The following is a 27060-nucleotide window of genomic DNA, read 5'->3' on the forward strand; positions in this document are numbered from 1 at the left end:
CTCAGGCAGCAATACTGTGGGGCAGCTTGGCTAAGTTCCTGACAAAATAACATACATATGTAACATATAAATATAATACGACCTGGGATTTAAGGGAAGTGAGCCGGAAACTGGCAGCATGATGTGTGCCCGGAAAGAACTGTTGTCCAGGATGACGTGACGTGTACCAGCACAAGCGGAGTAGCGCTGACAAAAGAGGTCATTTACACGTTCCTCTTAATACTTATCTTTATTATGAAAGTGTTTCCAAAGTAAAATGATCCTCATAATAATGATTGCTTCCAGAGATCAAGAACGAATAATTATATTTTCATATAAAAATCAGCAAAACACAGTTAACAATACATAAAATAATTCTAATTGGCTAACAGTACATCATTCCACTTCTGACAGAGATGCTCAAGCACTGAATTGTCTCAAGAAAACATGTAAGAGTTTGTCACCTATCCTATTTCTCACTGCAAATTGAAAAAAAAAAAAATCAAATCCCCAAACGAACCCTCTCCCCCTTGCTTGACAACGAATGGCTACGGAGGTGACCGATTCTGTGCACCCACCAAAAGATGATGAGAATCACAGGCTTAGAAGCTTCACGAAACTTTTGGAAATCAATCTTGGAGGGGGGGATTCCATCTTTAAATTAATGAATCCCTAAGTCAAAGTCCCAGAATTGCCACATAACTAACTGTTCCTATTACAGAGCTAATTTATCTTTGGCAACTAGTCTTTAAAAGCCTCTAATTTCTCAAGGGCAGTTTTACAACGACAGTTTAAAAAAATTACTAGAGATCCAAGAGAAAAAAGATGATCTGTATAAAATCTAATTTTTCACTTAACACAGAAATCATACCAATAGCTGTTGTCCCTGGTTTCCAGGCCATGCCACATATAGCAAAATAGGAAACCAAGCTTTCATGGGCACGAGACTTTTTAAGAAAAATGGAATCAGAGAAAGAAGAGTGGTAAAGCAACGGATCCAAAGTCTTTTGGGAAGTTGATAGCAGATAAGTGACAATATTTTGGTTTCCTCTTATCAAGAGTTCCAGGAGGCTGAGAGGAATGTGGGTGGATGAGATGAGCAACACAGATCTTGGGCTAACCGTCCCCTCCCGTCAGTTCCTGGCAATCTTGATAAGAGTCTTGTGAAGACACTGTAAGATGTGCCATCTGGCTGCAGAGACTTTTACTTCTTGGATCTGATGGGGTCTTAGCTTGTGGCCATTTGCTAAGCCATTCCTTTCAAAGGCTTCAGGCTGAATGAACTTAAGTTAGAAATAGCTGGAAAAGGCTAAGGGTCTCCTTTGGGTGTCCACGGATCTTACAAACTGTTACTTATGATGCTTTATGTTTCCTAGGTAAGTTTTCGCCAAGAAAACCAGCATCGGGTATGCTCCCTCTGAGTACCTGTTAGAGACATTACAACAGCATAGAGTGGACACACGGGCCTCCTCGCGTCTACTAGGCACCCCTTAGGGGAGGGGAGGGGACCATGCACACAAAGGCAGACCACAGGGTCCTCTTCTGGCCTGCTACAATCAAAAACTACACAGTGTGGCCACAGTAAACCAGTACTATCTGCTGCATGTGCATGAATTCAAGAATTGCTTATGGTCACTGAGGGGTTTCCTTTCAGGAGCAGCACGCTAGGCAGCAAGTGCAATAATCAGAGCTAACTGCATTTTCTCTTCCCATACAAGTTACTTAAAAACTAAGTGCCTTGTCATCACTTTTTCATCAGGCTGACTTTGATCTAATTTGGTTTTTTCTTACATTTCAGGGATACTAATACTTATCTACAAAGCAGGAAATCAGCCAAAGGAAAAAAAAAAAAAGCTAATTAGTATCTTAAGACCTCAAATATCCCAGAAAATGTAAACATTTAACCTTTTATTTCCAAAGGATTTCTTGAAGCCTCTCTGGACATAACGACAGCATCACATACACAAACAGAATCTCTTAACACCTTTGGAATTAGTCTGTACACTGCAAATTAAGAATACTCAAATATTCAGGCAACTTTGGCATTAACATTTCTAAGAAAGCGACAAAAATAACTATCGATACAAAGTCATGAACAGAAGGAGAACAATCATGGGCATCCACAAAGTTCTCTCTGAAGGGCTCTTTTGCAAAGATTCAGGAGAACTGAACCGAAATCTCATTTTTTCCTTCAGCCTAAATAACAGTGAGGTTCAAATACACCAAGTGGGAGGTCCAGACCCTTTCTGCCTAAGGTAAAAGCATTCAGTTTGCTCAAATGCAACCTCAATCAAATACTCAGAATGGGATGTTGGCAACAGAACTGGAGATTTTGAGGTTCACCCACGATTTTGGATAAATGCGGTCTGATTTTATCTCAGTGAAGAGTTATTTCTCTCACCCAACTGCTTGCTTTCTTTGGGGAGCCTACCCACCTTCCTAGTTCATCTTTGTCAGTTACTTGTTCCATTATCTGATGGTACCTCGGGACACCATCTGTCTCGCAGCCTGGCAGGAGATGGATGTTAATAAAATCTTGGGGTGAAACAGCAACCAAATTCCTTTTTTCTGACATTCACCTTAATCATCCCAAATACTGACAGTTACTCCTCTATTCTCCACATGTGCACCACTGAATTTGGAAATGTGAACTACATTTGGCTTATATGCTGACCTTAGGCCCTCTGTGATCTTAGCCTAAGGCAAGAGGCTGAAAGGATCCTACCAGTTTCAGCCGGGTGAGTGGCACGAACAGGAAGTTGAGAGGGAGGTGGGAAGTTTCTACTGTACACGGTGGATGGTTTTTAATGAAAAAAAATATGGATAAGGATGAGTCAGTGCTATTTTGGTTTTATCATGTTTTTTGGAGAAACATACATGTAACGTACATAGATCACACATTTTCATGTCATCTATTGACCCAAGGCCAAATTCTACTTGACTTTCTACTTTTTTCTCCACTAAGAGATCTAGAAAAGCTATATAGCATTAGAGAATAAAATATTACTTTTTCTAGGCTCCTTCCTACACACCCCTTGTTACCCTGGAAAGGTTTGAATACGACCAGGAGGAAGGAGGTATCGACATGGGCTAAGTTAATTAATGGGAAACAACACTTTCAGTAACCTACAGTTGAATATACAAAATACACTTCCAAAGCTATGGCCTGGCACAAGTAGAAGATAAGATAACACATATTTTTTTTCTCTCAGTCTTATCATGCCACCATGGGGGAGGAGTAGACAGAAATATATTATTTTTCATCCTAACAGGTCTACAAACACCACTTTGATTAATCAAAAAGAACTCTCTGCCCTAAAATGGAAAAATGAAATAAAAATCTATGGATACACTGGGGACTGTATTAATGTATCGGTCACTGAGGCTCTGAGTATTCTCAGTCCTCCTTTGAAGTGACTTTTGGGAAAAACAAAAGATTGCTTAGATTTGTATTTGCTGAGGACAGACTCAATTTACTTCATTTCATGCAACTCTGCTAAACAATTTGCAAGCCGATCTTCTGAAATTATTCTTCTGTGGTAGAGTATCAGATGATCCAAATGTGAACACACTGTGGTTCTCTGGTTTATGTCTCCCGTTGTGAGGACTTGCTCCAGACACTAAAGCAAGATACAATTCACTCTTCTTTTCCATATTTTAGTTGATAAGAAAGGAAACTTTCACCTTCTCAACATTTTTTCAGCTACATAACATGCTTGCTGCTACATTTTATAATATCTGCCTTTTAGCAGATGTTCAGATGACGAACAAGTGTTTTTGATGTTTTATGACTGGTCTCAAGCCATCCACAAATTATACTCCTAGACATAGCCCTGTTTTGTGAAATAAAATAACAAGGCTTTATGAGAATAATTAGTTGCATCGTTTTCTCAATCAACAAGCAGATATATGTCTAAAGCTCTTCGATTATTACTTATGGGCTTTACAGAAACAGACTCTTTCATATACAGGTGGGGAAAGATTTAATAACCGGTGTGAGGTTTTGTTTGGGAGTATTATTTTGACTATTAACTCACAGGTTGCAAATTGTGGGCACAAAGATTTATTTCAATGTTTTCAAAAATTTGAACGGCCATAAGAAGACATGCACTCCCTAGGATTTCTGCTCCTGTTGTCTTCAGTATCATCTGACTCACAGATTTATGTTACTACCTTGTTTTCGACTCTTGTTTTGTGTATGAAATAAGTGTTTGTAATACCTCTTTATTCCCTCTTACTAAAAGTTGGAAGAAAAGAGATAAAATCTTTGGCTTATGTGAATGGTTTTCTTATTTATACATACATAACACTGCCAGGTAGGAGACTACAGCAACTTATTTTTTGGCAATCTTCCTCATTGCTGATATTGCCATAGTCCGGTATAATTTTTATCTTTTCTTTTTCTGGAAATAGCTCTGTTTGAATAAAAATTCCTGGAAACTGAACAAGTCTTCAAAGAAGCAAACCAAAGGACTTCAAGTGCAACACTGCTCAGTTTCTAGCAACAGGAGAGTCACTATGGGTCATATTTAAGGAGAAAAGACAAACAGTAAAATCGTCCTTCTCCCGTTGGCTTTATTTTGTTCGGAAAAATCAAAACATCAAGATCAAATACTAGATAGGCACTTCCTCGAATGCCGATTGCAATAAAGTGCTTTGCACTAGAGGTGACCTTTGCCAACTGTTCAAAGTCTCCTTTGCTGTGCCAAATTATACTTAGCTTCTCTTTTTCATGACTGTGGTAATTATGGGGGTAGTGCTGAAACCTGGTTGAAATCAGCTGTTCTCTTTCTGTTATTCTCAGATCACAGGACAAATTCCCAACGGTAAGAGTGACTTCACTGGTTTCAACGATGACCTTACGCAAATGTCTTCCTTCAGAGCCAGAGCACTGACCTCATAATAGGGAATAAACAAAGAAACAAAAAACCCCTCTGTAACCTTCAAAGTTCACCTCCAACTAGTTACCATACTCATTGAAGACATCTTGGCCATGTGCACAAGAAATAACGTCTGTTCCAAAGCAATTCAATACAAAACAATTTTTTCAAGTTCTCAAATAACCATACTGTTTAATTTGAAGTGCTAATTGACCATGAAGAGTGACAATTAAAAAGCCTAGCTCATTCTGTTTAAACTTTACACTGGGAAAATGGTCACTGAGACTATATAGGCAATTTCAAAACAGGCACTGTAACACAAAGAAAGCAAACCTGTTTGGAGCAGTACGAGAATCTTGCGCTGGGTTTTGCTTGCTCTAAGTGACAAATAAAGCTGATGCTCCTATCGAACTGAGTTACAGCAATAGAAAGGGGTAGAAGCAGATGGCACATCTCCCTCACTGTCATGAACCCAGAGAGTAAAAGGAGTGAGGAAACCCTCTTTTGTCCGCAGATTTACAAACAAAAATGAAATATAAATAATATTCTAAGACAGTACAAATGCAAATACTGTTCCCTTGTGTCAATTACATACAGCATGCCTACATATAGAGAATGGTAATTCTTCTTCATTCACAGACAGGACATATGGCAGTGCACTATTCAAAATGCTTTGATAATCCTAATTTTTGTTTCTGGTGCTGAGATATAATGAAAGGAACTGCATTTGCAACTTATTAAATACTTCCAGGAACAAACAGTTCACTTTGTTCGGGACTTGTAGTTTTGAGTAATTAATCATCCACGGAGCAAGACCCAGTCAGGAGGTACCCATTGGTACCACTGGTCCCATTGGTGGTAGTCGCAGTGTGGGGGTTCTTCCCTGGAGGTTCTGAGTCTTCCTCATCTGAGCTAGACTCAATATCACTTCGATCATCCTTGGACACCTGTGGAATACAAGAAGATGAATGTAACCGGCTCCTAAGGAATCATTAAGGTACAGCATGGTCAGAAGTACATGTACATGAAGGGACACAGAGCCAGATGTTAAAAATCGAAGAAGACAGGAACACTGCCACGATAGTTAGTTTTCCTTCAATGGAGATATGCAATCTGAGTGACAAAGTCAGTTATCAAGGAATGGAATGGAGATGGATTTAGGCTTCACAGGAGCATGTCTAGACATGCTGACTTCTTTAAGGTACCTCTGGACAATGAGAATGTACTAGACCATTTTGGGAACCTGCTGGGTAAGGTCTAGTTTAAAATACTTCCCCCACAAAATCTATTGACCAGATCATCATGAATGGGCTTCCATTGTTCCAAAGTTCTTCAATCCTCTACCCAGTCTCATTATATAATGAGGATGGCAAGCTCAGGCACCAGCATATGCATTACCATAAAGGACTCCCCCCCCCAAAAAGTCACAGTATAGCAAGGAAGTAATTTAGGGAGAGATTAAGAAAACACTCAACTACTTTTAAAATTAAAATAGTTTGAACCTCCTACTCTGTCTAAATGATGTTAAGCATTTTTACCGAACAGGCCTTAAGACCTCTGAGTAACTGAGCACCGTTTACTTATTTTCTGAGTGGGGTGGCAATAGGGACCTGGGGACCTGGGGGGCCTGGCTTCATAGAAACTTTCCCAAATCTAGTTGCCTAGATTAGTTTCTCTAAGAAGTGCATCGGTAGTCTCCTGAAAGGTGTATCAGAATGAACTGGGGGCTTTTTTCCCCCATCACATCCTCTCTGTGCCACCAGTGGCCCCAACTGGAGAAGCGACCTGTTGCTGCAGGACAACACCATCTCTGTCCAGTGGGTGGGGACAAGGTAAGAGCTCAGAACTGTTGCTACTTTCTAACCAGAAACAACCAATCAAATAAATATGGTAAAAATGGACTCTATGCCAATGCCCCTTGAGAGGAGACTGAACACACAAGAACCACCTCCAAGATGATTTAGATACAGAAAGACCAAAGGGACTGAATTATTTAAGATACTTGAACTTAAAAAAAAAGAAAAGGCAAATGTGGATCACCAAGACAGCATAATAGTAAAGCTTCACTACACTGAGAAATCCACTGGTCAAAAGCCACTAATAAGAAAGAAAATGCCAGTTTCAGAGAGTGACCGATTTACATTTGCATGCTTAGTAAGATTATTTGCAATTGCATTTGGAAAAAAGTCTATACTTATGTTACTTTCAAGGAAGGGAATAATTTAAAACGTCTCAAAATAACTCATAGAAAAACAGAGTCCGTAACCCAAGGCCAAGATGAATCTAACTGTCGTAGGTGAACTGCAAAGGCAGTTATGATATTCTGAAGCCTGACATCCGCAATGAAATTAACAATCGTCTCTCCTTAAGATTGAAGGAACAATCTGGAGAGAAGACCAGAGGTCTGGTGGAAACAGCAATGCAATAAGGATACAAGTAATCGAATCCACCTGCGTCCTCAGTTACTGGTACCATGCTGATAGCATTGTGTATGTTGATGTCATTTGTATCCAGAGGAGGAAAAGGAGTGTTTTTTTTTTTTTAACAGAAACACTCTGTGCTCATTTTAAAGAGTAAGAGGTCACAGGAAAAAAAAAAAATCAACTTCCACCTCTAAACAATTAATTCATCAAAATATTTTGGATTTGTATAAGAGCTGATGCTGAGAACTGGCTGCACAGTACGTGATTGTGATGTCCTGAGCCCCATGGAAGGGGCCAGCTCCATTTACCTATTATCTCACCGAGGACAAGGTGGTCAGGGCAGACCAGGGCAGACCTGTGCTGATGCACAGGCCTCCATTCTGGACCATGGGGATCCTCTCTGCAATTTAGTTCTGCTTCTACTTCACTTTTGTCTATTTCTGTTTTTTTATTTTATTTTTATCTTTTTATTTTTTTAGCAAACACGTTAAACACTAATGGAAATATTCCTCTCCTTCTGTTGGAACATTGGAAAATTTAGCAGAGTGCAAGCTCACAGAATGGGTCTTCAGTGAGCTGTTTCTAGTATCCTTTGTACCTGGTGGGAGCTACAATTCAGTTAAAGCCTCTGGCCAGTGCCAGCTGATTAGCTAGAGCAATATGCAGGGGAACAAAAGCATCTGAGGGCCCCTCCAACAGGCTGAAGTGGCACCCAGAACAAGGACAGAGAGAGAGGTATGAGGAACTTACATGTAAAGGGTTCCACTTCCCAGCCTTCCACGGTAGCAGAAGGAAGAGAATAAACAATGAAAGTAAGAAAATGTCATAGAGAATGTTCTGGAAAAGTCACTGCTCCCAAGAAACATTATTTGAATCAGCCTCATGAGTCCACATTTAAACAAAGAGATTTAATTAAATTTTCTTGGAAAAATCATAAATGGGGATATTGCATCAAGCAACCCTTCTCATAAAAGGGAAGACGTTATTAAATTTCTGTTCGGTACAAGTTTAATCAGAGAAGGATCATGGGAGACAGAGGGAGAGAAAGAACACAACAAATAACATGGCATCATTAAACCTAAAATTATAAATCCAGATCGGTGGGAGTCATCAGCCAAGCAATGCTACAACTTAAAAAAATTAAACAGAAGAAAATGAAAATTTGGTTTGTGTTTCCAGGAGTTCATGATAAATTAATGAAGGAAAACATACAAGTTTTCATGAAATTTGAAATAACAATGTTATTGTTGATTAGGAAGAACCAAAACACCTAATTTTCTGGGACATATCAGAAACAGTTAAGTCTGACCTTACCTTGCCTTTTGAAATAGCTTTGCAAGCTATTTTTACAATCAAGTAAGACCAGAAGCAGTTCAAGCCTTGGATTAGCAACAGCAGTAGATTAAAAACCCACCAGGAAGGGTAAGGTCCAACGATCTCCCAGCTTTCAAATAACGTGGTATTTAACACCCTAAGGGAAAAAGAGAAAGTGATCACGGAACACAGCTTTCACTCTGCTTTCAAAGGAACTTCATTTACTGCACAGAATCTCAAAGCCAATGATACCCACTAACGGTCCCACCCTGCAAGGACGGTCTGAAGTCTGACCAAGTACCTAGGAGAGTCCTCATTGGAACGATTTCCCTGGTGTCCTAACATTCATTTAATTCTAGCCTGAACGTGCTTCCGCTCCTCTTTCACGGGCTGTCATTTCTTCTGTTAATTTCCATCATATATTTGGTTGTGATTCTCTCTATTGCTACTTGTTAAAAGGCCTGTTCCGTCTTCAAAGTTACTTTTGGTCTTTAAGGGTGAGGAATACCATTCAACAACATAACAGTGCAAGAAAAAAAAAGGTTAACTAATTCCAGAAACGCTCGTTAGTAAGTTTAAACTGTATGTGTAGTAGCACAGTGGTGCTTAGACCTAATCCCTGTCCTCAAGTGGTTTACAGTCTAGTTGGCGAGACCCTACAACATACTTAATTCTGTAAGCCTTCCTCTGGGAAAGTGACAATTGAAAGATACCATTTTGAAGTGATACTTGAGATGAGTATTGGAATGACTTTTTAAAAGATTTTTTATTTGAGGGATCCCTGGGTGGCGCAGCGGTTTGGCGCCTGCCTTTGGCCCAGAGTGCGATCCTGGAGACCCGGGATCGAGTCCCACGTCGGGCTCCTGGTGCATGAAGCCTGCTTCTCCCTCTGCCTATGTCTCTGCCTCTCTCTCTCTCTCTCTCTGTGACTATCATAAAAAAAAAAAAAAAAAAAAAAAGATTTTTTTATTTGAGAGAGAGAGAGAGAGTGTGTGTGAGCGAGTGAGCACACAAGCAAGGGGAGGGGCAGAGGGAGAAGCAGATCCCCCAGTGAGCAGGGAGCTGGACAGGGGCAGGTGGGCAGGGGCAGGTGGGGAGCATGGGCTTGATCTCAGGACCCTGAGATCATGACCTGAGCAGAGGGCAGACACTTAACTGGCTGAGCCACCCAGGCACCTGGAATGATTTAAAAAAAAAATATTTGGATATAAATGGACATCATTTTAAGAGTGTATACATGAGGTAGGCAAACGTATTTGAAGTAGTTGGTTCTCTCAGTAATCAATCTACCGTCAGGCCAGGATGGAGGAGCGGCCACCTGGGGCAGGTACATGACGGCTGGTTTCAGTGCTGTGCTCTTGTCTCTGCTCTGCTTTCTCCTATGCCTTTAGAAGTTGATTCATGCCTCTTGGACTCCGTTACTGCCATAAGAGAAGCGCGGTGCCCACAGAATTTTGCAATCACTCTGGCTTCCTTGCTTTCCTCCTTAGCTTATGGCAGGACTTTGGAGATCTAAGAATGTTGGCAGAACTCATCTAAGTGTATCTCCACCATCTGCCACTGCAGCGCTTGCTGGGACCCTGCCGGAGATGCTAGGTGGACAACACTTAGTGGCTAAGGGGTAGGGATGGAAACCTTGTAAGACACCGAGCACTCCTGCAAGAACAGAAGGCAGGTATACAGAAAATTTTAATATAAGAAAGAATGTGATGAGTGCTTTGAGAGAGGTTAAGAAAAGTACTTTGTCAGGTCACAAAAGGAAAAAACCTCCCTTGATGTGCAGTTGAGATAAGAGGAAAAGAGAAAAGGAGAGTGAACAGTAGACCCAAACAGGCTCCCCATCCCTAGTTTCAGCAACCCACGTTTACAGGCCAGAATGAGATGCACAGAGTGTGTCTGTAATCCTGTCACACTGGTTGTCTCTCAAGAACAATGAACAATAAACATGGATGCTAAAATCTCAAAATCAATAGTATGGCATTAAATTTGACAATTCATTACAAGTACATTACTCTACATTATAGAATTCATTCTGGTGGAAGGGGACAATATTAGGAAATCTATTAATATAAATGTATTACACGCCCATAGGCCAAATTGGGACAAACCTAATTATTTAAAAAACACTGAAAGACATTTGGTAATGTTCAATTCCCCACTGCTGATGTTTAAAAACTAGAACTAAAAGGATTTCCTTAATATGATTTTTATTCAACTCGTCAGCCATTGTCATCATATTTAACAACACCAAAACACTGCCTTTGTAATCAGGTACAAACCACAGCCAGCCAGCATCACCAGTATTACTTAACACTGTTTGGAAAGTTCTGGCCTTGAGTATGGTAGAAAATCAAAGACTTCATTTCAAATACATAAACATTAAATTTCTATAACTGTTTTTTTTTTTGTTTTTTTCTTTTCATTTTTTTAAATTTATTTTTTATTGGTGTTCAATTTACCAACATACAGAATAACCCCCAGTGCCCGTCACCCATTCACTCCCACCCCCCGCCCTCCTCCCCTTCTACCACCCCTAGTTCGTTTCCCAGAGTTAGCAGTCTTTCCGTTCTGCCTTCCTTTCTGATATTTCCCACACATTTCTTCTCCCTTCCCTTATATTCCCTTTCACTATTATTTATATTCCCCAAATGAATGAGAACATATAATGTTTGTCCTTCTCCGATTGACTTATTTCACTCAGCTATAACTGTTTTTGAAACAGCAATCAAAATTTCCAATAATAGGGAATGGTTAAGAAATTAGTTTTTATTCTTATTCCAGAAATTATGAACTCCCTCAAGAATTAAACATGTTTCAAGAGTTTCTTATGATAGAGAAAAATATGTACTATCACCTCAACTTCATAAAATAAATACTGTTGACCCGTGAACAACATAGGTTAGGTATACCAGCTTTCTATGCTGTCAAAAATCTGCGTTTAACTTTTGGCTCCCCTAAAACTTAGCTACTAATAGCCTTCTGTAGGCTGGAAACCTTACCAATAACATAAAGAGTCAATATACATATTGTATATTGTATGTATTATATACTGTCTTATTACCATAAAGTTAGCTAGAGAAAAGTATTAAGAAAATCATAAGGAAGAGAACATTTATTTAAGTACTGTATTTATTGAAAAAAAAAATCCATATGAGTGGGCCCATGCAGTTCAAACCTATGCTGTTCAAGGGTCTACTGCAATTGTACATATATGCACACACACAGAGAAAAAAATTGTAATTTCTTGAAAGGAATTAAAGCCATTATAGACTTTCTTTGGTACATTAGGGAACTTTGCATTTTCTTTACATTCTTTTTTTCTCCCCAAATCCATTACAAATAATTAGAAAAAGCCCCATAAGTTATTTGTAAGAAGGAGTACATTAGGATAAGCCTATATTCTAGCCTTATTTATTATTCCAAGAGACAGCCATCTTTTTAAAAATTTATTTATTTATTCATGAGAGACAGAGAGAGAGAAAGAGAGGCAGAGACACAGGCAGAGGGAGAAGCAGGCCCCATGCAGGAAGCTGGACATGGGACTCGATCCCGGGTCTCCAGGGTCAGGCCCTGGGCTTAAGGCGGCACTAAACCGCTGAGCCCCCCGGACTGCCCACAGTCATCTTTTTAAACACCACGTTGCAAGCCAGAGGACAACAGATCTAAACAGGGCTCAACTCCATGGCAGTAAGGGGAGAGCTCACACACCTTATGCTTTTCTATCTCCAGCACCTTGCAAAACACCCAGGAGTAACATGCTCACTAGACATGTTGGTTGATTGTGTGTTTGTTTAGTAATCAAGTAAATAGGCATGTATAAGACAGCTTTGGAATAAATCAGTTTTATTCCAGAACTAGCTCTGCTTCCTGATACAGTATATGTTTTGACATTCAGAAGGAATCTAATTTCATTTGAACAGAAAGAGGTCCTGCAGAAATGGCGACAATGACTGCATTATGCTATTCATTAGAAATTTGAAAATCCTTTGCTGGATTATAGGTTGAGAGCCTTTCTCACCATTATGATTTGCTTGGCTTAATTTGAACAGGTGTCATGCAGTCACTGGCGACATGGCATTCACATTAATTTCTGAAATATGACATCAGAATTCATAGGCTTTGCCATGACAGTCGGTGGCACCTCTGAGATACTGCTCCAAAGTAATGGGATTTCTTTGAAAATTGACTTGGATGCCTGCAGAGACACTTGGGAAAATACAATCAGTGCACCAAGTGGCTATGTCTCTCAGTGAGAGAAGCTTGGTAAGGAAAACAATATGTTAGGAATTTAGACTGGGGAGAGGGATATCATTTTGCCAACTCGACTCTGAAAAACAGCAAACCCAGGAAATGGGGCCTTTGTTTAGCTACAGAATATTTGATAAAGAAATTATTCTTTTTTGGGCAAACTGTTGAAATGGTGAGTGCAAGATTTTCTCCTTTCTCAGAGGTGAGGGTTAGGAGTATATATATACTTTAATGATGCTATTGCAAATTTATGGTGACAGAGTTCTAAAGAGGGGTTAGATAAGCACTGATAGAGGGAAGCTTCCGGGATGCAGGAAATGTTCTAGATCTTGATCTACATGGTAATTATGCAGATTATACCTGCATAAACTATAAATGTAAAAATGTATCAAGCTAAACACTGAACAGTTATGCACTATATTACATATGTGAATTATACATCAATAAAATAAAATGGAAAAAGTCCTCTGCAGGCCAAATGCCACCAAATTGCAACCTCTGGCTTGCATAATTACCCTAATACGTACGGTATTTTCCCTCTACAGTAATTTGGGTTTGACATATGGCTTCTAAGAAAATAGATTTTTTTTCCTTTCCCAAATAATAGCCTACAGCGTCAACCCTCCTGCCGCTGCTCAAATCATGTGGTGGAGAGGCTGGAGGCATTAAGGCACCAGAAAGGGCCATTTTTCCTTTTCATTAATTTAGGCTCACTTAGCCACTAGATGGCACATCACGCATGTACAAAACATGCTCGAATAGGTCTATTCTGCCAAAACTGTCTGCCAAGGTGTGGATCCAAGGACAGAAAGCACTGGATCTTTGGGTTACACTTCGACACTCTCCTTTCTAAGAATCTTGCTGAACAATGGAATGAGGAAGCTTCAGTCTGCAGTTATTTCTTTCTGCATGATTCTTGATGCAAATGCATGCCTGCAGGGCCAAGAGGAGCTCCCTGCAATTCATTGGTGATGTGCAGATGCACCAGTTACCACCCCAACAGATTAGCCTTGATGAGTTATTTTAATGGATGTTTAATGAATCATAACAATTTAATTTGACTATGCCTTAGAGTTACTTGTATTCATGCTTACCTTTTATGCATTCTTCATATTAAATTAATTATCACAGAAATACTATTTAGACTGGGGGCGGGGATAGATACATGCATGCAGAAGAGGGAAGTTTACAACCTTTTTGTTTTAGCAAAGAAAACACCATAGTCTCATTTTAATATGATATTTAAGGACTTATATTCTAAGCACTAATGTGACTTCTGCTTTCTCCTTAAGCCCCAGAGTTCTGATAAACAGCTCAGTACAGAAGGACCTCCACTGTTGTCTCATTTGGAAAAGCTACAACCAATGTTTCTTCACTCTTCTTTTTTTTCTTGTTGTTTTTTGTTTTGTTTTGTTTCTTCACTCTTATGACTGGCATCTTAAAGTTTAAGTTTGTTATCTTTGATATGTAAAGGGAATGAACATTTTCACTTTTCACTTTTGCTCTAATCTTACTTTTAAAAAGCCAGTCGGAGAAGGACAAACATTATATGTTCTCATTCATTTGGGGAATATAAATAATAGTGAAAGGGAATATAAGGGAAGGGAGAAGAAATGTGTGGGAAATATCAGAAAGGGAGACAGAACGTAAAGACTGCTAACTCTGGGAAACGAACTAGGGGTGGTAGAAGGGGAGGAGGGCGGGGGGTGGGAGTGAATGGGTGACGGGCACTGGGGGTTATTCTGTATGTTAGTAAATTGAACACCAATAAAAAATAAATTAAAAAAAAAAATGTGCCAGTGGGCAGCCCCAGTGACTCAGCGGTTTAGCGCCACCTTCAGCCCAGGACCTGATCCTGGGGTCCTGGTATCGAGTCCCACATCGGGCTCCCTGTATGGAGCCTGCTTCTCCCTCTGCCTCTCTCTCTCTGTCTCTCATGAATAAATAAGTAGAATCTTTAAAAATAAAATAAAATAAAATAAAATAAAATAAAATAAAATAAAATATGCCAGTAATTTAGAAGTAGGACCATATAACGGTAATTGAGATGTTAAAGATGAGAGGCCCAGGTGCTCTCATCTTGTGGGTGAGTTACAGAGGGGTGTTAATGAGGAGCCCGAGCTCCTGGCCACTGCAAGCGACCACAGGCTTTGCCTCACTCCTTCCTTCACTCCCACCAAGGAGCTCCATCTGAGCCCTGGGTTGGGGATTTCTGAAATTATCTATGTAAAAACCACAACAATAATTGGAACCATATCTAATATCCAAAGAGAGCCAAGACTGCTTCTCTAGGAGAATCAGGATCAGGGTTTCAGTTTGAGCAAACCTGTGTAATGCAAGAGAGGGTAGATTAGAAAGTAAAATTTGCTTTAGAGTCAAAGTTAAGGTGTTCTTTACTTCAGAGCAATTGAATGGTCTTGGTTTTGCTTTCCCAGGAAGATTCTGGTATGTTTCATGATGTGTGTTTCTCTGGCATATGTTTTCATTTGAACCTACACAAAACATAAATAAAACGTAGATTTGACCTAAAGACAGTCTAATAATCTGCTGGCATGTTTCATTCATTTTAAAATAGACGCTGATAGGGATGTCTGAGTGGCTCAGCGGTTGAGTCTGCCTTTGGCTCAGGTCATGATCCTGGGACCCGGGATCGAGTCCTGCATTGGGTTCCCTGCAGGGAGCCTGCTTCTCTCTCTGCCTGTGTCTCTCTCTCTGTGTGTCTCTCATGAATAAATAAAATCTTAAAAAAAATAAAATTAAAAAAATAGATGCTGATAGATAAGCATTTAAAATTTACTCTGAACAGAAATGCTGGGTACCTAACACCTGAAAAAAAAGGAGTCTCATAATTAATTCACTGTGATAAGCAACCCCTCTCTGTCCTGGTCCTCCTAAGGTAATAGAAGCACCCGGTCTCAACAATTATCTTCATCTAGTGTTGAGTAGTCAAGGCTGCAAAAGGCTTAAAATCATGCTTATTTTCTTTTAACAAGGCAGTCTCACCAGCAGCACAGGTTTCTCCAAGACACCACTGTTTGTGGGCAAGCGTCTTAGGAGGACAGCTCTGGATAGCTTGTAGCCTGAGTACCTCATTATTTTGATCAAGAGACTTACGACGTCTGTATCAGAGAAGCAATTTCTCTCACAGGAAGCTAGAGTTCAACACGGATGAACCATCTATCTTTCATTCAGCAATGGACGTACCTGGTTCTGCCTATATTTCCATTAGAATGTGACACAGTGGGGCCAACTCATGTATTTTTACTTTTCAGTCCTAGCCTAGCCAGACTTGGGAACTGGTCACGTAGACTCTTGCAGGTCGTGACTTCTTGGCTGTGGCAAATGTTTTTCTCAAAATTGGTCATTGCCCTCTGGGTGCTCCATTGCTGTTTGCCTGACCAACCCCTCCACCGCCTGGTCCGCTTGTCTATCTTAATCATCTGCCAAACTGAGTCTCTAGCCAAGGCCACGTTCTTCGGGATGTATTCTGATTCCAACATGGTTGCTTTCAACCCTCTGCCTGGTTCTTTGTTGCCCTCATGCCCCTTAAAACAGACTTTTGCCTGGTCCTCTATAGCTGTTCTTTACTGAGTAATTACTCTGTGCTGAGTACTGTGCCAAACATATTTACATATTTTGTTTCACTTAGTCTTTTCAACATCCCTGTGAGATCACTGTAGAATAGTAATACTTACACTAGCTGGTATTTATTGAGCATTAATTATATGCCAGGAGATGGGGCTCAGGCTTTACATGGGCTCACACAATCCTAAATATTTTTTTGAATTGTCTATTTTATTTTATTATTTTTTAAAGATTTTATTTATTCACGAGAGACACAGAGAAAGGCAGAGACATAGGCAGAGGAAGGAGAAGCAGGCTCCATGCAAGGAGCACACCCTGAGCCAAAGGCAGATGCTCAACTGCTGAGCCACTCAGGCGTCCCTGATTTATCTATTATATAGATGAAGAAACTAAAACACAGGAATGTAAGTAATTACGCCAAGGTCAGATTTAGTAGGTGGGGGCCAGCTGGGATTTGAGCCTACCTGACAACTTGTCTAGGCCTTCAGGTCCTGTCATTCCTATGGTCTTTATTCAGCAACCCCAGACCTTTCCATAGTCCTTGACCCTTGGCCCCGGTACAGGGTCAACCACTGCCATGTTACAACAGAAAAAGTACACAAACACACCTGCTGTTCTAACATTTGTGCTTCCCGTGGCCTGTCATTCCCTGCTCTTTTATCCTGGAATTTTTATCTCTCGGGGTCACCACCTGCTTTCTGATAGCCATACCAGGCCCCTCTTGCTTAAATGACCCATTTAGCTCATTTAACTGTTTTTCCCATGTGACCCACCCCAATCAAATCTTCAATCCTGACAGAATGATCTCCCTTACTGAACATCGCATAATGCCTCTATTAGCTTGTCACGTATACGAAATATTTAAGATATAAAAGTGAAGATCTTGTTCTCAAAATGGGAGAAAGTGGGAGAGACAGACTTGTGCCTGCTATCTCTTAGACATCTAACAGAGTCTCAGATTCCAGGAAATGATTCTTCCAGTTTTCTAAAAGAGTATAAAACCAGGGGAACCCTGGGTGGCTCAACGGTTTAGCACCGCCTTCGGCCCAGGGTGTGACCCTGGAGACCCGGGATCGAGTCCCGCGTCAGGCATCCTGCATGGAGCCTGCTTCTCCCTCTGCCTGTGTCTCTGCCTCTCTCTCTCTGTGTCTCTTGTGAATGAAAGAATAAATAAATAAATAAATCTTTAAAAAAAAATAGTATAAACCCATCACCCCCATCATGACAGGGTTAGGATGAACCAGGCTCTGAAACCTCCCCAAACCTGCCCACTCTTCCCCTTAACGGCTGCTTTTTGCTCACGTCCATGGTAGGGACCGTTCCTTGGAGAACCAGTGATGGGTAAGTGTGGAACAGGAGAACGTCACTGCTTGCCTTGGGTCTCCTGGCCCTTTCTTCCCGATTCCCTTCCTCTGGGGATCTGAACAGCATTTGTTGTAGCAGTGAGAGAAAACGAGGACCAAGCACCCACCAAGGTGGACTCGGCATGAGACATTCTGTCTTCCTTAGTTTCTGAGTCTAATCAATTAAGTCAAAACAGAAAAGCCTGACCATTCTTAGAGTTCATGAACTTGTTCCTGAAGGAACCCACCTGGGCTCTGGTGGCCTTATAGGACAGCGTCACTTACCATGTGCTACTTAACAACAGAACCTGGGCCGGTGTGGTTACTTGCTTCTTGGGAATGGGTGTCCTCCATTATGGCTTTCCACTTCAAGTAGTGGCTGAGACCTGGGGCCATTTGTATTTTCTCATTAGCTTTTTAAATAGCAACATCTGTGTGGGAAGGGCTGTTAGGTCAAAGAGTCTGCAGCGTGGTGGGTCTGTGGTTACTCCCTTGACTGCAGCCCACGGGAGTGATGTGGTCTACACATTCCCTAGCAAATGAAATGAGGCACACAGCACCCACATTCACACCTATGTGCTGGGATTTCTACGTAGAGATTTAAAATGAGCATCTCCAAAGACAAACAGTGAGAAAGCATTAGTAAAATATGTCACCATCTAGTCAACTGAATGATTTAAGAGAGCTTGAGTAACAGTAATTCTTACATTGGAAAGATGTTCAAAGAATTTTCATGTTTATTAGACTTAGTCTCATTAATAACCTATAAGGTTGGTAGGTCAGATACAATACTGACTTTTCGGTCAAGGGACCAGGATCTCAAAGGCTTATTTAATTAATCAAGGTCACAATACTTTATTTGTTTTTTTTTTAAGATTTATTTATTTGAGAGCAAGAGAGTGAGAGCAAGCAAGTGGTGTGGAGGAGCAGAGGGAAACGGAGAGAGAATCCCAAGCAGACTCCTCGCTAAGTGCAGAGCCCGAGATCATAAACTGAGCCAAAACCAAGAGTGAGATGCTCAACCAATGGCACCACTCAGGTGCTCCGGTTTTCAATTTAAACATATTATCTCTTGGCCTCCTCTTTTTAAAAATTACATCAAAACAGAGGATGTGTACTCTTCATAAAACTTATGAAGCAAAAAAATAGCTAACAGGGAGGTTCAGAAGACATCATGTTTGGGATGGCAGGCTAACAAGACAGGAAGAATGCTGTCCCTCTGCCTCTTAAAAATCTCTTGAGAAGGTTCCAGTAGAGGTTTGGCTCAGGGATAATCTCCATATTTAATTATTCTGGGATCTAAATCCACCCATTTTGTTTAGAAGCTTGAAGAGAGTTCAGCAGTATCTAAGAAATTATGTGTGTACCACAGGTATCAGAACTTTGGTCAGCCCTACCTTCATTAGCCTAGAAGCCAAGTTGTAAGATCTCTCTGTCCTATCAAGAAGTTTTCCTAGAGTAATGAGTCAGATAATAGGTTAATCTGAAATCACCAAAAAACCCAAAACAAACAAAAAACCCCCTCAAAACTGAGCAAATATTAATTCTATATTTTCAATGAAAAAAATACATCCTCCCTAGTGTATGCATGTGTCCTCTGGCCCTTTAAGAAAAATAGGCCACTCACCTAGTGTGTGCCAACTGGCTGATAGGTCCAAAGATAAGCTGAAGAGTATCTTGTTGCCAAAAAACAGACCCTCCTTCCCTCCTCCTCATTCCTGATTGACTTCCTTTTTCTCATATCTTAGGTCTTCTTAGCTCTGAGATTCTGACTATAATTACCGCTTCTAACTTCCTGGACCACATATTTCATGTGTGTTTCCTCGGTTTGATGATGCCCGGTTTCCCAACCCTCTGGAATACTCTGGCTTCCATGATGCTCCCTGTTCTAGGTATTCCTGTCCTGACTCTGACCTGCGTCTTCTCCACATTAAACCATGCCAACTGCTTCCCCTTGCCTGTAGGTAGAGAGAGAGGATACAGCAGGGCTTCTTGTGGGGGGAGGGGGGGGAGGGGAGGGGAGGTGGCGGGGAGGAAAGAAGGGTGTGGTCTCTGACTCCTATGTAGGTTGCATTAAATCTCACTTCTAGTAGCTCAGTGTGTGGGGATATGATTTGGTGTGTGGCATTGTGACACATGTTGTACTGAATTCTAATGACCTCATCTCTGGGAAGTGTTACTAGTACCTTTATCATCTGTTTCTGTTTTTACTTAAATGTTTCTAGGATTCAATCTTTAATGTATCTTCAGAAAATATTCCTGAGAATTTTGAAAATGCTACTGCAAAGAGAAAATGTATCCTAGGCCTGCAGCCATTTTTTTTTTTTTAAAGATTTAGTTGTTTATGATAGACATAGAGAAAGAGAGAGAGGCAGAGACACAGGAGGAGGCAGAAGCAGGCTCCATGCCGGGAGCCCAACGCGGGACTCGATCCCGGGACTCCAGGATCGTGCCCTGGGCCAAAGGCAGGCGCCAAACCGCTGAGCCACCCAGGGATCCCCTAGGCCTGCAGTCTTAAGGGACACTACACCATATATTTGGTTGGCAAAGAGATACAGTAAATGTATCTGAGTATGGTGAAATAAAGAATTGCCTCCCTAGAGTGAATCAGAGTTACTAAAACCAAGATTTAAGGAGCTGAAAATCAAGGAAAACAAGCAAATAACTGCTCCATCCCCCCCCCCCCCCCCCAAATAAAAGGAGGAGGTAAGAAAATGGGAAAAAAAACTCTAGGAGAGTGAATGAAGAGATATAGTCAAGAAAAATTTGCTTTTGCAGGTTTCTGAAGTTTGAAGGAAAAATAGCAAATACAAAACTATGCATTGAACAATAATAGGGCAACTGATGAACAAAAACATTTATTATAATCATAGCATTCTGGCTAGAAAATGAATTGAAAACAATGTTAACTACTGAAATTGAATTAATGTTAACTATTGGACTTACTTCCACAGAAAAGACATGCTGGGGGGTGTGGGTGGGAAGCGAGCTTACTCAGGAAAGAATGGATGGTATTGAGTATGATGTCTGAACCGTAAGTCTGAACACTTGGATTCTATGCTTAGTCTTGCATTCACTGGTGCTATGATGTTGGGAGTCTCCCCTGCCCACCCAAACCTAAGATTCCTTGTCTACAAAATCAACCTAGGATAAGATGATAACTAAAGGTTCTTTAAACTTTAACATAAATATCCACCCAGATTCTTATTTTTTAGATTTAGCTATAATTTTACTTTTTCTGATTATTTTCTCCACGTATAAGAGAGCCCACATGCATAGGTGCATTTTTCTAAGTGAGTCACATTCATTTCTCTGAATTTAAAATTGAACAGCTAAGGCCAAAAAAACCAGGGAAAGCTTGGTTTTACTTGTAGAAATATGGGGGAAAGTAAGGAAGTAGAAAACAAGGCAAAATGTATAGTCTCATTTTATGTCCAATGAAGGGCATAAAACTTCGAGAAACTGTTATATTGACGACAGCAAACTTGCATAATTGGCTCTAGTGCACTCTGAAACAGTGGGGACAGCCCTAGCTTTGGGAAAGCAGGGCTATTTACTTATTTAGAATATTTTATTCGTAAGAGACACACAGAGAGAGGCAGAGACACAGGCAGAGGAAGAAGCTGGCTCCCTGCAGGGAGCTCGATGTGGGACTCGATCCCGGGACTCCTAGGATCTGAAGGCAGACTCTCGACCACTGAGACACCCGGGTGTCCCACAGCAGGGCATTTTAATCAGAATACAATGGCTACAGGAGTTCCTTAGTAAGCACTCCACTGAGTTTTTGTTGGGGCTGCCAGCTAGGTGCCCAGGTCCTTGCTCGCACACCATCAGTTGGTTCTCTGTATAACCAGGCAGTCAGGAACACACATGGCTGGTGACTGGTCATTGCAAGTATATCCACAGCCCTTGGCTCACACTCCAAGCCAGCAAAGCTGGAAGCTACCAACAACTTGTTTTACGAGGTTGCTCTCGTTAATTTTCAATCTGTGTGAAAGACTTGAGGCACAGACTATATAACTTGATGCCACTGGACACATACCACCATCAAAAACAGTATTCTTACAATTTTTCCCCCTAAGACTAGTATATACCTCTACCTTACGTTCAGTACAAAAAAAATGAAATCTCCAAAATTAACCAGACATCTTGGGTCTTCCTTCACCAACCCATACAACTGTATCCCTGAGTGGGAGTTTAAGATAAAGAAGAGCTTACAAAATAAGCACGGGAGAATAGACAAATACACTGATTGTTAGGGTTGAGTATCTTATTATAATAGGCATTTCAGGCAAAGGGAGTATTTTGAGCAAAGGCTACTATAGCCTGAAAAGCAGAGTGAACACAAGGAATCCTGAATAGCTAAACTGGGTACCTATAAGGCAGTCATGAGAGAAGGGACGTTTAGTTGGCATGACTGTGTGGAAGGCCTTTCTTGCTAGGAAGAGAAATTTGAACTTACAGTGGAAAACAAGGGAATGTTTTGGGCGATTTGGGTGGAGCTGGATTAAGGTCTTGATCTAAGAAAAGCCTCATAAAAACTGGGATGGTTTCCATCAGGAGAGAGAGGGTGTCTGGGGATGCTGGGTGGAGGCTACCACAGAGACTCTGGCAAGAAGACAACAAGAGGAAGGGAGAGAAGAGTGTCTTTGAGAAACTTAGCTGCTCTTCAGAAATCATGCCAAGGGACTGTAGTTCATGGAAGCAAGTACTCCAGAATGGTGCAGAGCAGTGGGAAAGGGAAAAATAGGAAGAATGAGGTTTTTCATGTGAGAATAAAGCCCTGATTTATTTTTATTGAAACAGCACTGGCTCACATAGGATTTACACCCCATCAACCAGTAGTGCTCTGCATTCTAGCGGTGCCAGGCCACATCCTCAGCCACATCCTCAGTCCTCTTCTCTTTAGGAAGGTGACCAACTCATCTGTAGCAACAGGTTACTAGCATCATGGTAAATGGTAAGTTTCCCGGCCATATTCAAGGCCTCAGATTCTTTTAACCTGATACTTACTGTTGTAACCTCACATGGTGTGTGGGTTAGTATTAGTATATTAGTTAGTATTATTAGTATTAGTATTAGTTAGTATTAGTATTAGTTCTGAGGTAATAGCATTTTTGATCAGGGTCATTGCTATCGTTGATATTTAGCTGAGTGACACACACCTGTCTTTTGCATAACATGGAGACAACCAACGGGATCAAGAGAAGTTTGGTTAATTATTGGTAACCAGAAAGTTAAATGGAATTAATTTTATTTTTATTAAGTTCGTGCTGGATGTCCAATACTGCCCCCACTGTGTGTGGGGGATCCATATTAGTGTGCCTCACAGAACTCACCATCTAGTTGCGGAGCAGGGGCTGGAATATAAATTGGCATTCTGTATTTTGTGGGTAGTTTTATAACATGTATCGAAATGTGCACATCTACTGAATCTGTGATTCTATTTCTTTTTTTCTTTTTTTTTTTTTTTTTTGTGATTCTGTTTCTAAACATTTATCCTAAGGAAGTAATCAGGGATTTGTGAAAAGATTAAGCCCCAAGGATGTTCACTTAAATATTATTTATAATAGCACACTGCTTGAAACATCTTAAATAATGTCCCAAAATAGGACACTCACAAATAAACAATGACCTTTTCATAAGACGAAATACTCTGTAGCCAATAAAATTATGTAATAGAAGAACATTAATGAGACAGAAAAATGCTTATAGTAAGTACAACTGTTAAGTGAGAAAAGCAAAGCTATAAAACATTATGTGCAGAATGATCCCATTTTGGTCAAGAAACATAATTTTAAGCCCATGAAATGTTAGAAACAAAGATACAAATTATGAACAGTGGTTGTCTCAGAACTATGGGACTGGGATTTCTTTTCTTCTCTGTGGCTTTTCAGATCCCATACAATTTCTATAATGAATATTTAACTATAGTATGTAAAGAATCACATAAATAAATTTAATGTAAGTTACCATTTTGAGTAAACCATATGAGAATGGTAATAGAAAGTTAAGTGCCAACAAAAGCCACTAAAGTTCTTAACGGGGGCAAAGAGTACATAGATTTTCCCAGAGCCACATGGATTTCCCAAAAGCCACCTCCGCTAAGTCTTAGAGCAAAGGGGGGTGCGGGGGGCAGCCTGTCTTGGCCAGATGTGCTTCTGCTCTGGACGAGGAGACGGGAATGGGCAGCACTCGTCCTTGGTGGCACCAGCTGCTGCCCGCTGCCCCCTCAGCCTGGCACACTTTATGTGAGTGGAGGACATGGTGCTCTCTGGGAGTACTGAGGAGGAGGGAGGCCAGGGCAAAGCAGGGCACCCCAGCGGTGCCAGGATCCCTGCTTATCTGGGACGGTCTGTTCACAGCATTCACTCCAATGACAGATGCTTTTATGACAACCGAACAAAGTAAGGAGCTCTCTGGAGTCATTCGTCATCATGGGTGAGGGGACTCTGAGTGGGTAGAGGGGTCAACATAAACACACCTCATTAGCCCATTTGATCTCTCTTGTCCCTGCAGTATGGCTGTGTTGGGATGTCTGGAGCTGTTGTCGGAGTTCCTGATATTTTGAGCTTAATAACTGGCTTAAGAACTATGAAACCTGCCTGGCCTCTGCACTCACCTTCTGTTATTTTCTTATTTCATGGTTTTGTGGAAAAATGGATTTTACAAGATACAAGAGCTTCTGGAAACCATGGGTACAACATCCATACAATCTTGTCTTGAGGGGCAGGGGGGAAAGGGTCAAGGGAATGGAGAAAGAGGGAGAAGGGGGGATGGATGATGGGGGAGAGGGGATGGCTGGGGAAGGGAGCCGGAGAGGAGTGAGAGAGCAGCCCTGCTCCCTGGAGGCGGAGGTGTTACGGGTGTCTGTACCTAGCAGGAGGGCTAGGCCTTGCACAAACTCAGCTTGACATTTAATATCGCCGCATTTCTGGGATTAAATGTTACACTAATAAAAAGACAAACAGTCGGGCCTTCGAACTCAGGAGGGAGAAGTGCCTGTGCAAAGCTCCCTTCCCCTGTAATTGCTAGGATGGGAATTTACCTGCTGTGACCTATTTGCTGGCAAACTCAGAGAGGGTGTGTATTCAAACAATTCACCGAGGAAGGAAGAAATAAAAACCCTTTGCCTTGGAGAGAGGGAAGGCGCAAGGAGCAAAGCCAGAGCCCTTGTCTGACTCCAGGGGCTCGCCTCTCAGCCTGGGCATGTAGGCTCAGGAGCTGGAGAGCAAAGGGCTCTTTTGCAGAAATCCCCACTGCAAACACATCAAAGTAGTGGCCCTAGGGGCAGCGGTTTTATTTGGTAAAACTCCTCTTTGAATACTTAAAAGATGGTATACAGTGTTGGTGGTGGGGTGGGGGAGGCGGGAGTTCATCTAAAAAGCAAAAAATCACCACTGGTGGCTCAACGGTTTAGCGCCGCCTTCCGCCCAGGGTGTGACCCTGGAGACCCAGGATCCAGTCCCACGTCATCGGGCTCCCTGCATGGAGCCTGTTCCTCCCTCTGCCTGGGTCTCTGTCTCTCAATAATAAATAAATAAAATCTTAAAAAAAAAATCATCTCGCTGAAAGAACAAGATAGTCTATCTGCTTCTACTGGTTACGGAGTTTAATTGTGCTTATCCATTCAACCCAATTACTTCTTCCCACAGTCCTCCACAGTCCCCCACCAAGAACAGAGTCTGACAGTCAATGAGCCGGAGGAGGCTGCTGCTACTCTTACGGACAGGATGGCCACAGCCATACCTTACATCACAGAGAAGTTTCTTACACCCCCCCGCTACCTGGGTGTACAGGGCCTAGCACCCTGGCAGGAGGCTTCGGTGGCATTCAGGTAGCATCTGAGCATCACTCACAAACGTCACAGATGCTGATGAGACAAGCACTACATCCTGAGGGGAAAAGTCGGCAAAGGATATGAACAGACAGTTCACAAAGGAAATACAAACACAAATGGCCTCTGAAAATGGGTGCAATGTTCCAGGGCGTTTATACTCCAACACATACAAAATTAAAGCAAGGGATACGTATGCTAAGCTTCAGGGCTGACGTGTGCAGCTTTCAGATGATTTGGCAAATGTAAGAGAAGTGCAGTGTGTGTGAAGGCAGGCAATGGGTCTCGCAAGTGCTAACAGCTGATGAATGCAGGTGAGGAGTACATGAGTAGTCACTGCATTTTTTTCAGATGTTTTATGGGTTCGAACACATTCAAACTAACATGTTTATTAGAAGAGATAACATTTAAAATAGAAAATCATCTGATGTGTATAAAAGAGAAGACAAACCACTGTGTTTTCAAACATAAAGTGAAGCAACACCCGTATGTGGCCAGTCAGAGCATAAGTTGGTGAAATCTTTCTAGAAATTCTGGCTGTACATATAAAGGATATTTTTAGATGATTCTTTATCCTCATACATTTATACTTGTAATTGCCTATGTTTAAAGAAATACATTATCAACAAATTTAAAATCAAGAATGTCCATGGGCTACTGTTTTTAGTGGCAAAAAAAAAATACCCTCCCACAAATAAATGGTTAAAAAGAGACATTTTCTATACTTTACAAATACAGAATAATTAGAGAAAATACTTCAAAGTTTTTTTTTTTTTTAAAAAAAACAAACAGTTTTTTTCAAGGTGATTATGTAAGAAAATATCCTTTCAAGTCAGTTCAAAAACACCTATTTATGTTCTGCTGTCCGAGGGGGAGGAGGCAAAGCCCCATCCTCAGTGCCTTAGCAATGCCCGAGGTATGAAGACAGAGTGGAATGTGAATGTGAGCCATAGTGGTTTGTTTTAGGGTTCCATTCCTAGGAGCTAGTATCCTTTGCACGGCATTCTGATGCTACTGAAAGCACAAATCCAAGAAGGAAAATCCCAGGAGGCCAGAGGGGCCTCAGATTATTGTGCCCAGTTCTTAGACTGAGCTCACACTTGCAACACAAAGATAGAGAGGTGAGCTTCCACATGCACTTCTGTCCTGGGGCCCCGAAGGTGAAGGCCAAGAGTCTGGGGGGATGCATGTAACATGTGCTCTACAAACACCGTTTTCTTTTTTTTAAACAAATACTTTTGGTTAATTGATAAACATGCATATGATTTCTGGAGTATGTATACTCCAGAGCTTGGGTAATGGGTAACATCGACTGAGAATGCTCAAAATCAGCTTTTAATCGGGATGGTGTTTTTCAAAGTAAAATTAATCCTCCTTAATAACTCAGAAACCTGGTTTCTCCATTTCCCACCCTGTGCCATGTGCTTCAAGGAGCCAGTTCTCCAGGCCAG

At 41.1% G+C, this 27060-nt stretch overlaps 1 protein-coding gene across 2 annotated transcripts in view; it reads right to left on the minus strand.

Moving 5' to 3' along the window:
* Positions 1 to 210: 210 nt before the first annotated feature.
* Positions 211 to 27060, minus strand: part of CERS6 (ceramide synthase 6) — a 302264-nt gene continuing 275414 nt past the window's right edge. The window contains exons 9-11 of one of the 2 annotated variants that reach the window (XM_072810951.1): positions 8597 to 8753; positions 8033 to 8056; positions 211 to 5806 (exon numbers count right to left, since the gene is read on the minus strand). In XM_072810951.1, coding sequence (XP_072667052.1) covers positions 5654 to 5806; positions 8033 to 8056; positions 8597 to 8753 — 334 coding nt within the window. In that variant the 3' untranslated portion in view covers positions 211 to 5653. The remainder of the gene's footprint in view (positions 5807 to 8032; positions 8057 to 8596; positions 8754 to 27060) is intronic. The other variant, XM_072810952.1, reaches the window with a different exon arrangement.

Source organism: Canis lupus, chromosome 34 (genome assembly GCF_048164855.1).
Source record: "Canis lupus baileyi chromosome 34, mCanLup2.hap1, whole genome shotgun sequence".
Lineage (NCBI taxonomy): Eukaryota > Metazoa > Chordata > Mammalia > Carnivora > Canidae > Canis > Canis lupus.